This window comes from Theobroma umbraticum, unplaced genomic scaffold, assembly GCF_002168275.2.
Source record: "Theobroma umbraticum cultivar Fairchild unplaced genomic scaffold, ASM216827v3 scaffold_44.0, whole genome shotgun sequence".
Lineage (NCBI taxonomy): Eukaryota > Viridiplantae > Streptophyta > Magnoliopsida > Malvales > Malvaceae > Theobroma > Theobroma umbraticum.
The window spans coordinates 5,645,207-5,659,780 of NW_018397255.1; the positions used below are offsets into that span (position 1 = coordinate 5,645,207).

Genomic DNA, 14,574 nt, shown 5'->3' on the forward strand with positions numbered 1-14,574 from the left:
AATTTATTTTAAAAATAACTTTTAATATAAAGTTAATTATTTTTATTAATTTTTATCATTGATTTGATCAAAATACCCTTTAAACTATTTAAGATAAATTAAATATTGTACGTCTCTCTCGCCATCTAGCTTTATCTTGTCATCAAAGTCTGTCTCGTCATCCAACTCTTTCTAATTTTACCGTCATCATTATCTCTTTTTATCTCTCTCTCTATCTTATCATATTATCATCGATCTATAGACCAAAGAACAGAGATAATATCAAGGTATGTTATTGGGTTCTATCTTTTGTCATCTCACCATATTATCGTTAATTTACAAGTTAAAAAATAAAGATGACATCAGAATAAATTCTTGAATTTATTAGTTTACATTCATAAAATCTTAAAATTGATGAATTGAAATTATAAATGAAATCTTTAAATTAAAATATTGTATAAAGTTGTTACATGACATGCTTGCATGTAACAACTCTAATGAAAATTGGTGTGTGACAAATGGCATGTAAATGGCATGACCAGTTAGCCCAAAGAAGCTACACATCACTTACAAAAAATTTAATATTGTTACACGTCATGTAAAACAAGCTAAATGTTGTTATACGTAATGTCTAATAACTAAGTACACATCATGTCTAAAAATCCTTGGTTGCTACTTGCCATACCTAAAAATTCTTAGTTGCTACACATCATGACTAATGACTAAATTGTTACACATCGTGCTTAAAATTCTTAAAATGCTACCCACCATGCTTAAAAATCTTAAGTTGCTACATGCCATGCATCATCCTAAGTTGTTACACGCCATACTTAACAATCTAAGTTGCTATACACCATGTTGAAATTCATAAATAATGCTACAGGCCATGCTTATATTCATGCACTTAGGGAAATCCCCATGGTTGTTACACACCATACTCATATTGTCTTGATATGTTACATGCCATTCTAATAACATTCGACCTACATGAGCATGGCATGTAACATCTTTAGGGATTTCTTTAAATCCTAAACTACCACATTTAACAAAATTGACGAATATTGTTACCATCATGACAAAAAACCCACTAAAAAATACAACAAAAAATTTAACATTGACTGACTTACCTCTTTACGAAATTACAAACTTGTTGTTGTGAGGAATGAATCAAATGATCGTGTAATATACTTGGCATTTAAGGTTTAGAAAAATAAAAAGGGAGAGAAACATCTTGTTATGTAATATAATTGGCGTGTAATACTGTTGTGCATATGAATATGAGGAAATTTCATTAAGAGTAATTTTAAAAAAAGTTAAACTAAACAAAAGTCGGACACACCACATCAACACCTAAAGATCCATCACAAAACATAATGAAGTTGAATTAAGGTATGAAATTAAGTGCATTACAAAAAATCAAGTTTAAAATGTAACTACAAATTTAAATTGATTACACTAAATAAACAAAGTTACAAATCCAGCAACGCAGTTTTTTTTTTCTTAAGTAAAAGCAATTAAAATTATGAAAAAAAATTATTTTTTAAAATATCTTATCTTTAAGAATTATTTTATAATTTTGACCTTACTTATATCACCTTTAAAGATACTTCGTCGAGGTTAATCTTTTAATCTTTGGCCACAACTTTGAACTTCATGCCTGCTATATTCTTCCTCATCGTACATTTTGTAGATTCCAACATGTTTTCTAGGCATGAGCTATTAGCCCGACCATATCATTGTACGCTTTTCAAGATAACAACGGCAGAATTAGTTAATTTTTATTGAAAAAGTTAAAAAAAAAAGAGTAAAAATTTTTAAAATTAATATATTGATAGACAATAATTATATATAACATGTATATTAAAAGGAATAAGAAAAAAAAAACCTTACAATAGTCCATGTGAGATCATTTTATTATTTTTTATTTGTATTAGTTATTAAATAAAAAAATCATTTTAAAGAGGCATTAAGAAAAAAAATCTAATATATTAAAAATTATTAAAATTTTGAAAGGCCACAAACTCCATAACCGTAAAAGCATCCGCCCTTGGCTCCAAGGAAATGGGATTCACCGATTAACATGGTATTCCTTCGATTAGGTTAAAAAAAAAAAAGAGATTCCCGCCAATGTTAGCTTTAATGATCAGGCTCTGGATTGAATTTCAAATAGGAAGCAGCGTCCGTAGTCCCCAGAAAATCTACACCAAAACTAAATGCAATCCTCATGATGTCCCTTGGTTTGCAGAATGAATGGTACAATGTTGAGTTTATGGTTCACGTAGTTTGAGGTACATTTTCTATTAACTGGATTGACTCCAATCAATATCAAGGTTAAACAAGGGACTTAGCATGACTCCAGTTGAACATAGTTCCCATTCTAGATTTACTTCAGTTTAACATAGTCACCATCCATCCTTATATTGAGCCTGCAAAATTTGAGCGATGAAGTCTATTTTTAGCATCTACAATGCGTCAGTTGCATATATTAGCAAGACTGCAGGAGAGAATGAAATAAGACAGACCTGTAAGTGCCCTCATCACAATCCGTGTTAAAAGATTGATTATAGTTCCTGAAGTTTGTTTGATATCTCTAGAAAAATATCATGCCACAAGAGAAAGCGGAATGATTGCATAACAGCATTCTATAGAAATTGCTTTTAATAGAGAAGGAAATCTTAATCTAGACCTATCCCGGGCCTGAATGAGCAAAAATACTCTTGGCTCATTAAAATAAGCTAACTACTAGTATAATAACTGAATATAGTATTATACTATCAGCCATCATTTGGAACCTTGAACTAATTTGAAGGCCCAAACATTTTCTCCAGCAGAGCTTGAATGCTGTACCTGAACTAATATAAGTAAAATGGTTGCAAACAATGCAAAATGAATCATTTCCCTACCATGAGACCATTCACACCTGCATCCTCGACTCACTTGCTTTTTTCAAGCTACCTAATATTCCATTAATTAACTTATCCTTGTCATTCCCCACTGGATCTGCAACAAAAGAATAGTTCTTTTGCAGCCTCCGCCTCTGTCCATAGTCCTTCAAAGAAGTTTCTGACCTCATGCCTACTTCAGCAGCACCAGATGGCTTTACATGGTATTCAGAACAATCAACCATACCCTCGGCATTCTCTGAATTTTCGTTTCTTTCCTCATCTTCCTTACTACTGTACCATGAATCAAGGATTTGCAACAACGAGCTGTCCTCCTCATTTATTCCTGGCTTCTGTTGCTGTCCTGATTGCTCCGAAGTTGAGATTTCCCCTTCAGAATCTGAAAATTCATCATCTGAGACAGAAGGTTCATAGTTAGAATATGCTACCTTTGTGTCCTTTGTTCTTTTGCTCCTTAATACTGATTGCAGTTCTTTGTTTGAACTTGTGCTTGAAACAGGTCCTAGTTCATCCCATGTCGAGTCAAAATCATCACCCTTTGTTGATGCATCTGGCAATTCACCAGCTGAGTTCCCTAATGCATGACTAGTATTTCCTCGAATGTTAGGAACATCAGTTTCCAGGTCAGAATTGTCTGGAACCATACTTTCAGGAATTATGTAGCTGGACTCTATTTTTATCCCGGGCATTATCTCTAGCAGGGATGCCAACTTTTTGTAACCAAGCCTTTGTATATCAAGAGGATAATCATACGTCTCAAGGAAAAGTTTCCTAAAGAGACCCATATTATATCCTTCAGGGTGTTCCTTCATTATCTGTTCCACAAGTTTTTGGCAGTCAGATATTATCTCACATCTAGAATGATCAGAAGATTTCTTATTGATGATGGTAGATGAAGCTCCAGAACTAGGTATATTCTGCAAGTTTTTCTCTCCTTCACGCTTTGGCTGCAAGTTTGCCTGTGATGGAGTGTGCATAAAGATAGATCTCAACCCATTTGTAGCATGAGAATGACCCAAACAGGGACTCTTCTCAAAAGCCCTTGTGATCCTGAAAGGTGATGTTTGGGAGGGGCATTCCTCGATCCATTTCCTATCTGATATTAACAAATCCACCAATTGAAGAAGATCGATGTTACTGAGAGATCTAAGAACCAAAGGCCCTTCCTTAAGAAGATTCTCTGCCATCTCTTCCCTGCAAAAGATTAATAACCACTAAGACATAAAATTTTTTAGAACTCCTTCACCTTTTTAAGTTAGAACTCAAATTTCCAATTCACTGAATTTGATTCTAAAACTGCATGAGATTTGCAATCTAAAATATCATTTGTAGAAAATGCACTGTTTGATCTTATATTTTCATTTCTGAAAATCATTGACTCATTGGAAAAGAGAAAAGAAAATATTATAACTAATAATTAATTTAGTTAAAATATTATTTATCATTTTATGTTGCGTGACATTGACGTGACATGTTAACGTATTATGACGATATGACATGTTAATATATTGTAATTGATAATGAGATGACATGCTAATTTGGTATGATAATATAATTATTTAACATTTTTTACCCTCTGCATTAACGTCATATCAGTATCATGTGAATATAAAATAATAAGTGATATTTTTACTAATGATAATTTGTCAATCATAAGTCATAAGATTTTGTTTGATCCAAAATAAAAGTATAAAAGTTTAATTAAATAGAATAAAAGAATAAAAATTTATTTAAATTTTTTTGAATAATTTATAGACTTATTTGAATATTATACCTATTAAAATGAGTTTGATTTGAAAATATTAAAAACTCCTTGTCTTGATTGAGGCTTGTCTCATCTCAAAAGGAGTTCAATTTTGAAAATATTGAGAACCTGAAATATTCATCCAACAACGCTTTACAAATTTTAATGCTGACTCAATTGGACTTAAGAATCTTAGTGCCAACTAAATTGGGTTTGAAAATTTTCTTTCATTTTATTTATTTATTTAATTTTAAAATTTGATGAAAAACCCTTAGCTTAATCGAGGCTTCATAACTTGGAAAAAATTTTAAGTTGAATGGGCTTCTACTCCTAAAAGCCCGAAAAAATGCATTAATTGCTTTTGCATAATAATTTTCAATTATGGTATTGCATGATATGTATGCACATTGCAAGGTGGAAAAGAAGATGACACTTATTGGTCTTCCCTTGCTTTACTCATTGTACTTGCCTGGTACTCACTTGGTCAACACTCTCTTTGTTTTGTCGACAAACACTTGTATGCATTATTTGGTGATGATCTCATGCATTTGGCATTTTCCTTACTCCAAAACATCTGGTGTTGATCTTGTCATGTCGACTTAGATTATTGAACCACCTTTTCCTCATCCTTTCTGGAATAAACATCAAAAGATAATTAGGTGTCATATATGTGTCAACTGAAACTTGGATTTCAATAGTTCCTCTTGTTCATAGGGACTATTCTCTCAAAACATTTTTCTTTTTCATTGTTTTTTGAGAAATGATTCCATTTGACCCTTTAAAAAAAAAAGTTTATTTTGTCATTGAAATTTTTTTGCAAAATATCTAAAAAAATTCTTGAATTATTAAAAAATTTAAATAAAATTTTTATTTTTTTTATTATATTCAATTAAACTCTTATATTTTTATTTTAAGTCAAATAAATTTTGATAATTAATGATTGACTAATTATTGTTATTCAAAATGTAAACTGTCATTTTATAGTATACGGCACTGATATGTCATGTATGTTGACATATTATAATGATAATGATATAACACGATGATGAGATCATGTGGTATTTTTTACTTTCTATATCAGTGTTATGTGGATATAAAATTATAATTGGTATTTTGTCTAATAATAATTAATCAATTGTTAATTATAAGAGCTTATTTAACTTAAAATAAAAGTATATGAACTTGATAAAGGGAATAGGAGAATATTTCAAGGACTCTTTCCAAATATTATACCAAAATTTTTTTAACTTCGTGACTACAACGGATACTCCATAGTGACCATAGAAATTTTCTTTTTGGAAACACATTTTTCTCTTCTTGCTTTTTTACTTTCATGAAATGCTCATCTTGCCATGATAAAATTTTTGAGTTTTAACAAAAAATTACCCCAGCGACATTGAGGAACCTTGAGGAGAGCTTCATGGGGATGGGGTTGTTATTGCGTCTCGTGGAAGGGGTCCCTCTGCTGTTGGGGGACTTTAAGGCCAAGTAGAGGTGTGCCAAGGATGTTTTTTAGGCTAGCTGCTTCTGTTTGTTACGGTTTCAGAGGTTCGTCTTGATGGTGGTTGTTGGTTTGGGTGGCTAGTGGTTTTGCATCTTATGGAGCTGTGGGATTCTCCTTCGTTGGTGGCTGAACTGTGGAGCCGGTGGAGGCTTTGATGGACAAAACTTTTTGGTGTGGAGCTGGTTTTCTATTTGAAGACTGCCCTTACTCTTCGTGGTGGAGTTAGTCTTAGCTTAGAAGACTTCATTTAAGCCCTTTTGTGCATATGCTCATCTCTTTGCTAAAGCTGTAGGGACAGTCAACTGAGGAAATTACATGGTGGCGTTGCGAAAGGATGCTTCCTGTGATGGGCTGTCCTGCTGATTCAGGCTGCCTTTTTGAGATTTATAGGGTGCCTTTTTGTTGTTTGTTTCTAATAGGTGGTTTGGCGTGAAAAGTTAGTGGTAGAGGTTTCGTTTAAGCTGCCAAGTTATTATTCATGGGGAAACTTGTCCTTTTTTACTTGGGTGGATACAATAGGTCCTATGTTCAGTAACGCTACCAAAATCTTGTTGACTAGTTTGTTCATTTTGAAAATTGTACAAACTTCTTTCACCTTCACTAACCATTTTTTTTTTTGAAAGATGGTATTTTATTATCCGGCCATTAAAACTGCCATTTAGAGTCTAAAGTCCTTCATCAACTGAAGACTCTTAGTGGCATATGGTTTGCCTTGACTGGTTGAAAACTGCATAATTACATCCAGCAAGCTGCGCTCAAAGAATGGCAGCAACATAGCCCTTTGGAAATTTCAGAACCTAACAAAGTTGTCCTAGTTTTAGTTAACAGCAATAAAATTTCACTGTGTCTCGCCGGAACATGAAGTTGAGCCACGCACAAAAGTAACAGCTGATACCAGGCCACAATGCAAAGGAGAATGACGTGTCCCTCCACATCTCCAAACCAAGTCGACAAACACCAGTAAGCTAGAGGTAGAGAATCACCGTAGCCAAAAAACACTCTTAAAAGCGCCACTCAACTAAAGGAGAAGGAAAAAACAAAGAATCTTAAAAGCAAACAGCGGCTGAAAACTGCCCTGGCACCACTTTTGTCTTCCAAGCTGAATCAGCTTCCCCCGCTACAACTCCTGGTGAGGGACAATCTCCATCATTTTGCCGTGATCAATCACACAGAACGGTTTCGAAAGGATCAATGCGAGTAAAACAGCTACCGATTCCTCCGAAACAACCAAGTCAGGCCAATATGTCATGAAAGTCTCTCGTAATCTAAATTAGTTAAAAGACTTTTTTTTTTTTAAGATGGATTTTATTGGTAACAGAACCCATATGTTATTGCTAGTTTATAGTTGTATTAATCATTGACATGAAAGATCGACTTGGCAATTAGTTAGAGACTTGAAATAGTATGTTAGCAATAAAGTTAATAAAAATCTTTTTTTTTTAAAAATAAAACTATTTTATCTATTATTATTACATCTTTTTATTTAAATTTCCAAATGGAAGTAAATCAGATGTTTAAAATTGCGATGACTTGGTAAAATAAAGCTAACGTAGATTTCATGTTTAAGTTGTTGAGAAATCTGAAAAGCATGGCATAACAAAGAACCTTATCTAAAGCCAATAGGTTGAAAAGTTGAAACCCTTCTCCTCCCCTACCCTACAAAAAAGAAAGTTAAAGCTGCGGGTTTCTTTCAATTTCCTTTTCCTCCTTCATGGGGTTGAAAGAGGGCACTAGAATTGGTGCAAACACTAATAGAATATCTTGTCATTTCAGATAGATGCTGTGACCAAATAATACGAACTTTTTCTAATAATATACTTTTACCTGTTACCAGGATATTGGGACCTTTAAAATTTGTTTTGTTTAGGATATTTTTCTCCTCTTCTTTTCCATAAATTATCCTATATATCAATAATGGAAAATTTTAACTCCACGATGAGATTTAAAAGGTTTGTTACATGTTCATTAAGTTGTAATACAGAAATTTTGCACACCAAAAATGGTTCAAATCCCCATTTGCCATTCATGATTGGACAAATTAACTGACCTATTTTACAAGTCTTTTGATTGTTGCAATAAATTTTTCATGGCACACTATCATGGTCCGGGTATTAAAAAACTATACACTTACAAAAGAGACTGCACTAATATCAACTAATGTATATGGTGGCATAAAACACCAATTAGACCGTCTTTATTTTTTTAACAATCAAGTGATCAAAAAAATAATATTTATAAGCATTAGTGATCAAAACGTTATTTTTCAAAATTGGATAACCCAAAAAAAAATTCGTAAAAAGTTTAATAATGAAAATGATATTTTATTTCTTGAATTTTTTTTATTATTCTTAAAATCAACTATTCAAATAATATTGTAACCAAATCCGTAATAATATGAAATACTAAAATTCGAAATGACTGAACTTGAAAGATCCAATTCCAACCGCCACTGATTTGCTTACCTCTAGCTATTAGCTACTGATCACTCTTTGTATAATCTCATAATTTATCTTTGGACAAACTTGCAAATGAAAAACGAGATATCAGAGTGACAGTGGGGGAGTAAGAAACGAGAGTGATGTAATTCTCTGTTTTACTTAGTAAATTGGAAAATTATGAATAGATTCGTCATGATTTTGAAGCCTTTGACACCGGCACAGTCATAAAACGTGTTTTGAATGACATAAAATTCTGTGAATCCCATTCTGTTTAAAGAAGGGATGAAAAACCAATACATGGGATCCGGGCGCATTTAAATCTCACTTTATTCAAATAATTAAGTACACGATTTTAGTGTATGTTTGTCCCTTCCTTTTGTGCTTATGCTGTTTACTTTTTGAATGATATAAATTGTTCTTTCGGCTATGGAAAATAGGTAAAAATTTAATCAATTATAGCAAAAGCTAGCTTCATTTGGCTGACCTTTACTAACGAATATTCCCTTTTTGAGTTGTACTCCACAGTTCCACACAATCCTGAGAAATCAAAAGAATTAAATTTCTTACTTATTGTAATAGATTTTTTATGATATATTGACATATGATCTGAACAATGGAAATCTGTATACTTTCAGAAAATTCACACAAAAATCCATTGACGCTGAAAATCATGAAACCTAAACTCTTAAACTTGAAACACAAAAAAAGATAAATAGCTACTTGCCCCTAAGCAAAACGATGAGCATAGCAATGTTACAAAACAATGTCTCGAGACAAAAAGTGAGACACAGCCCTGGGGTACAGACCAAGCACACAGATCCAACTGATGAGACAATCACAGTGCAAAAAACCGAAAGCACTACCCACAGAGTTTACGATCAAATATGTATTGAAGATGCCTTGGTTTTAAAAATATGTGTATGCATGAAAATTGAGGTAGACATGCTACAATTAGTATACTTTTTGAAGGCATATAGTAGAGGGAAAAATATTGGGAAACAAATGCTTTATCAAATTCATTCCACATTTTTCCCCCTTAAAGCACATTGTTATACTATATAGTATGCATGACTTTATTATTGACGTAAATTAACCACATGTTTTGATATGTGAGTGTCATCTGTTTAGTCACATATTAATATTTACATGAAAAAATTCAAACTAAAATTATAACATTAATAGTTTTATGGCAAGAGTAATGGGATAATTAAGTTAAATTGTATAGAAACACAACGCAACTTATCCGTACAACAGTAGCAAGCATTCCTCTCTTTTTTTTACCCAACTCCAAAAACACGTCAACTTTGTTATGAAAGTAGGACTCATCTACGTACTTCGTCTGGTCATTAATTCGGACATCACATCAAGCACCTTATGGTCAAGGGCATAATCTCTAATGTCAAGAAGAAGAGAAATAATAAATGTGACTAAATAGTAATATGTTTGGGTTTTTTTTTTTATTATTATTGGCTTTTGTAATTGTCATGATAATATCTCTGCACATCTGTGAGGGTCATGAATAAATGAATTGATAATTTGATACATGTAATAAATAAAGTAGTATATCATAGGTTTAATTTTTCCTTTTTATAAACAAATATGGAATAAATAAAAACTTATATGTTTAGGTTTAATTTTTCTTTTTGGTGAAGAAATTAAATCTCGAGATAAATAAATTGTTTCCATTCTCATAAAAGGCAATAGGTGCAGTTTGCTTGTGTTTTGTAAATATGAACGCATATGAGAATGAGAGTGTCATGAAAAGAAAGTGAAATCTGTGATCAAGCTCATTCCATTTTGATGTGGATCAAGCTTGTTGATGATTGAGACAAAATCGCCCATGGAGTTTTGAATTCAGTATGAATAAATTTGTTTACAACCACCACCTCTATGTCAACCTCCCACAAAGTACTGCAATTGGCACCACTCATTGCTACTGACAGTGACACCATCTTTTAAGTCACAAGGAACAAGTGAATCGACCTATAAAAGCTCCCTCTGCGGATCCAGTATGGACCTCTAAGCAGAAGAAAAGATGCTGCAAGGAACATAAGGTGAGAAGAAATCCGAGTTGTTGGCTTGTTGCTGTCCGAAAGTAGGTATTTTCTGCATCACTAACAAGAAAACAAACAAAATGATATGATTATGATGCACCACTAACAAGAATTTTCTGCATCTGGCTCTCTAATTTCACCTCCAACAGAGAAAAGCATATGCTTTCTGATCAAAAGTTCATATCCACTACAGTATTTGTTAATTGGTATGTCTATATAAATCATTTCAAGTACTCTGACAGTTGTAGTTGAAGCCTGAAGGTAGTGAAGAAAATGGGCTCAAAGAAACCTTTCCTGGCGGCCCTGCTGGTGCATGCTCTTTCTTCTGGCATGACCTTACTCTCCAAGGCAGCATTCAATATGGGTATGAGCACATCTGTGTTTGTCTTCTACAGACAAGTGGCTGGAACTATTTTCTTAGCCCCTTTCGCCATGATTTTTGAAGGGTAATGAGTTTCAGTTTCTTTATCTCTTTTATAATGGTTCCAAGCTACTATTGCCCACTTTCCTCTCTTCCTTGTTTTGCATTCCAGGAAAAGCGCTAAGCCACTTTCATTACTGACCTTCTGCAAGATTTTTATGCTTGCTTTACTGGGGTACGTATGGTATTGGAAATTTCTCATGTCCTTTCTGCTCGAAAGTCGAATATTAATTTGCTCATGAATTTTTTAACTGTTAATTTCAAGAATGAAATTCGTCTGAAATATGTGCTTTATTTGTCTTTCCGATATTCAGGATTACCTTAACCTTGAACCTTTACGGGGTAGCTCTCATTTACACATCTGCAAGTCTTGGTGCTGCCACGATTAATTGCATTCCCGTCATAACATTTGCCTTTGCAGTTTTACTCAGGCAGGTGCTACTAACATTTTTTCTTACATCTTATGGTTTTGCCTTGCTTTTATTTTTTATTTTTTTCATTTGCTTCTTTTCTATTTCAAAATAAAAATAAAAATTTGAACTCAATTTTTTTAATAGGAAATATATACACTTATTATTAAACTAATGACATACTTTACAATTTCTTTAATGTCAATCAGTAAAATTAAGCAATGAATGACGAAGAGATTAAAATGTTCTTCGAACATCTCTAGAATAAGTGAAAGAATAGGAATCATTATTTGTAAAATAAGTGGAATTTCTATAACACTAGCATCATCTTAGAAAATGAGATTGTGGAAATCATTAAGAATATATAGATGTCATACATGCACCTTTTAAAATTGCGCACTAATTAATATAATGCATGTAGCGACTTAATGGATTTTTGAAACATTGAATACTTTTTTATTTGAAAGTTATAAAATTAAATACTTTATTCTAAGGTTTTAATTTTTTTTAATATTTAAATATTTAATACAATAATAAATACTGTATGTAATACTTTCCTTTCATTTCTTCTTATCCTTCTAGTTTGCTTTGTTCCTCTTTCGTACTAGTAATATTTATATTATTATAAGTAAAATTTAGGTACAAGTAGTTAATTGAAGTAAATCTTTTCAAAAAGTTATTACTTTAGCAATTAAGCTTATACTAAGGATAAAATTTAGGCAAAAATATTTTGGTTAAGTTGGCGAAACTTCCTATTTGATTCCTATTGGCATCCCTGCCTTTAATGTTCTTTAAAGAAAGGTTTAAGGTGAATATTATGAAAATTTGTGTGGCTCAAGAACTAAACGGATCCTGTTTCAGACATGGCTCCATCTATATTATAGGATTCACCCTTCTTGGCACCAAATTCCAATTCTCTCTCTCTTTTTCTTTCTTTTTTTTTTTTTGCCCTTTTTGATATTCAAAGAGACGTACAAACAGAGTCATAGAGGATTTAGAGTTAAAATTCTTTCGAGACTTTTTAATTGTAGCAAAACAACTAGAAATCTTTCGAGGCATTGACTTGTCCTGCTTATTGGTGACTAGGATTTACATTTCAATCAGTTATTACTCGCATAGACGACAGTGTCAAAGACGTACGTGCTGTTAAATTTTTATCCTAAGACTGCTCATTTGCATGATGGGTTGCCCTACAGGATGGAAAAGGTGACAGTGAAAACTGTCCCCGGCATTGCAAAAGTTGCAGGTATACTGGTGAGCATGGCAGGCGTTGTTACTCTAGCCTTTTACAAAGGTCCTGTCTTGCAACCTCTATGCCATTTACATTTCCAACCTCATAGCGGCCAAGATCACCATGCTGATGGCCATGCTTCCTCTGGCAAAAAATGGATTCTAGGATGTTTCCTCTTGTTAGTTTCCTGCATATGTTGGGCCCTGTGGCTTGTAATTCAGGTAGCCCTTCGCACTCATTAACCAATTTTCTTAAGAATTCTCATATTCACAGTTTTTGCTTTAGTAATTAGGTCCACGGAAAGAGTTCTTAAACCTTAAAACACCTATTCTTGAGAAATTAGAAAAGGATTTTTTTACTCTTTCCTTTTTGTAAATACGGTCTCTGTTTCAGTTTCACCTTTTTAAAATGATGTCTAAAGTTTAAAATCTAGGACCCAGGCTAAAGAATCCCTTTTTTTTTTTTTTCTTTTTTTACCCTGTCATATGTAGGAACTTGAAGGCCTGCGCATTATGAAAGCTCAATAGTAGATTTTACCATTCCTCTAACAGTTGTTATCAGTATTATTGAACTGCTTCCGCAATCTATAAAGTCATCCACTAGTGACAATGAAAGCCACTTATAATTGTCAATTTGATGGTTGTAATTTCATAATAACAGGCTCAAATTTTGAAAAGCTACCCTTCCAAGATTACTTTCACAAGTATTCAGTGCCTGTCAAGTGCAGTTCAGTCATTTCTTGTTGCTATTGCTTTGGAAAGAGATCCTCACCAGTGGAAGCTGGGATGGAATCTTGGACTACTCGCAGTAGTTTATTGTGTAAGCAAAGAGGAAGCTTCTTCTACTACTAATTTTCTAAGAGAAATCTATCTTTTGAGTGATGGAGGACAACATAAATGAAAATAAAAAGAAGAAGGAAAAAGGCATCAAATAGTTAAAACCGATGTTCTCTCTCTTGCTTCTGCATTTTTTACAGTGATTTCATTTTTTTTATAAACATTATTATAATGGTTGCATTAATCTGTAACAGGGGATTTTCGTGACTGGTGTTGCATACTACTTGCAAGCATGGGTTATTGCAATGAAAGGACCAGTTTTCCATGCTGTGATGACACCATCGAATCTGGTCATGACAATTCTTGGCTCAGTGTTTCTCTTAGGCGAGACCATTAATCTAGGAAGGTAAACTATTTTATCTAAATGAACTTCACTAAAATTGTGAAAAATGAACTATTCATGAGTGAATTTTCTTTTTGTTAGTATAGGGAGCAGAGGTTTAAAGTTCTACTTCTTATGTATGTCTATCAATTATTTTGATTAAAAAACAAGGCAGTGGATGATAATATTGTTTTCAAGTTAAAGAAAAGACAGCTAAAATGTCATATGCCTTTAAATTTAAAAAATGGGGTATGTGACTATATATCTTATTGTGGATGTAGTGTTTTGGGGGCAATCTTGTTAGTGATAAGCCTTTACAGTGTTTTGTGGGGAAAGAGCACAGAACAGAATATGGATAATAATCTGGGTTGCTTGCCTGTTCAAGCTCAAACAGACTGTAGTACACAAGTGAAGGAAACACCAGTACTTAGCAGCAACCCTCGGCCATCATTATCTATGTAACATCCATGTTCTTTGATGTGTTTTCCATATCTATATATTATTTTATCCCCTGCCTTTTCGTAATTGTGTTATGGTTTTGGACAAGCTGCTTTGTTTCTTCTTGTCTTGATGTTAGTTAAGATTCTTAATCCCTTACAAATTATATAATTTTTAGTTCAAGGCGGAAATAATAAGCTATACATTAAGAACTTTATCTTATATCTCTTCGTTAATCTCTTATCGCTACAACAAAATTGAGTTTTACTCACATTTCTTTAGACGATAAATTAT

General features: G+C 32.9%; 2 protein-coding genes across 6 annotated transcripts in view; one reads left to right on the forward strand and one right to left on the reverse strand.

Annotated features, from left to right (window-relative positions):
• Positions 1–2,605: 2,605 nt before the first annotated feature.
• The window catches only part of LOC110429307 (uncharacterized), a 35,906-nt gene continuing 23,937 nt past the window's right edge, over positions 2,606–14,574 (reverse strand). The window contains exon 2 of the mRNA XM_021445269.2: positions 2,606–4,076. Within this exon, the coding sequence (XP_021300944.2) occupies positions 2,894–4,076 (1,183 nt within the window). The 3' untranslated portion in view covers positions 2,606–2,893. The remainder of the gene's footprint in view (positions 4,077–14,574) is intronic.
• Positions 10,565–14,384, forward strand: LOC110429308 (WAT1-related protein At5g64700-like). 5 transcript variants are annotated; one of them, XM_021445271.1, is made up of 8 exons: positions 10,565–10,667; positions 10,884–11,068; positions 11,156–11,218; positions 11,358–11,474; positions 12,650–12,905; positions 13,345–13,503; positions 13,715–13,866; positions 14,124–14,384. In XM_021445271.1, the coding sequence occupies exons 2-8, from the start codon at positions 10,896–10,898 to the stop codon at positions 14,302–14,304; spliced, it is 1,101 nt and encodes a 366-aa protein (XP_021300946.1). In that variant the 5' UTR covers positions 10,565–10,667; positions 10,884–10,895; the 3' UTR covers positions 14,305–14,384. The 5 variants fall into 5 exon arrangements, with proteins under 5 accessions (XP_021300946.1, XP_021300950.1, XP_021300948.1 ...); XM_021445273.1 differs by having other exon boundaries at positions 10,605–10,622; positions 10,877–11,068; XM_021445274.1 differs by having other exon boundaries at positions 10,610–10,622.

What these genes read in the sequence shown, in the direction of transcription:
- LOC110429308 (XM_021445271.1), top strand. Translation starts at nt 10,896, where the DNA reads ATGGGCTCAAAGAAACCTTTCCTGGCGGCCCTGCTGGTGCATGCTCTT. An exon ending in TTTATGCTTGCTTTACTGGG is followed by an intron (nt 11,219 to 11,357) that starts GTACGTATGGTA and finishes TCCGATATTCAG; the next exon opens with GATTACCTTAACCTTGAACC. An exon ending in GAGACCATTAATCTAGGAAG is followed by an intron (nt 13,867 to 14,123) that starts GTAAACTATTTT and finishes TTGTGGATGTAG; the next exon opens with TGTTTTGGGGGCAATCTTGT.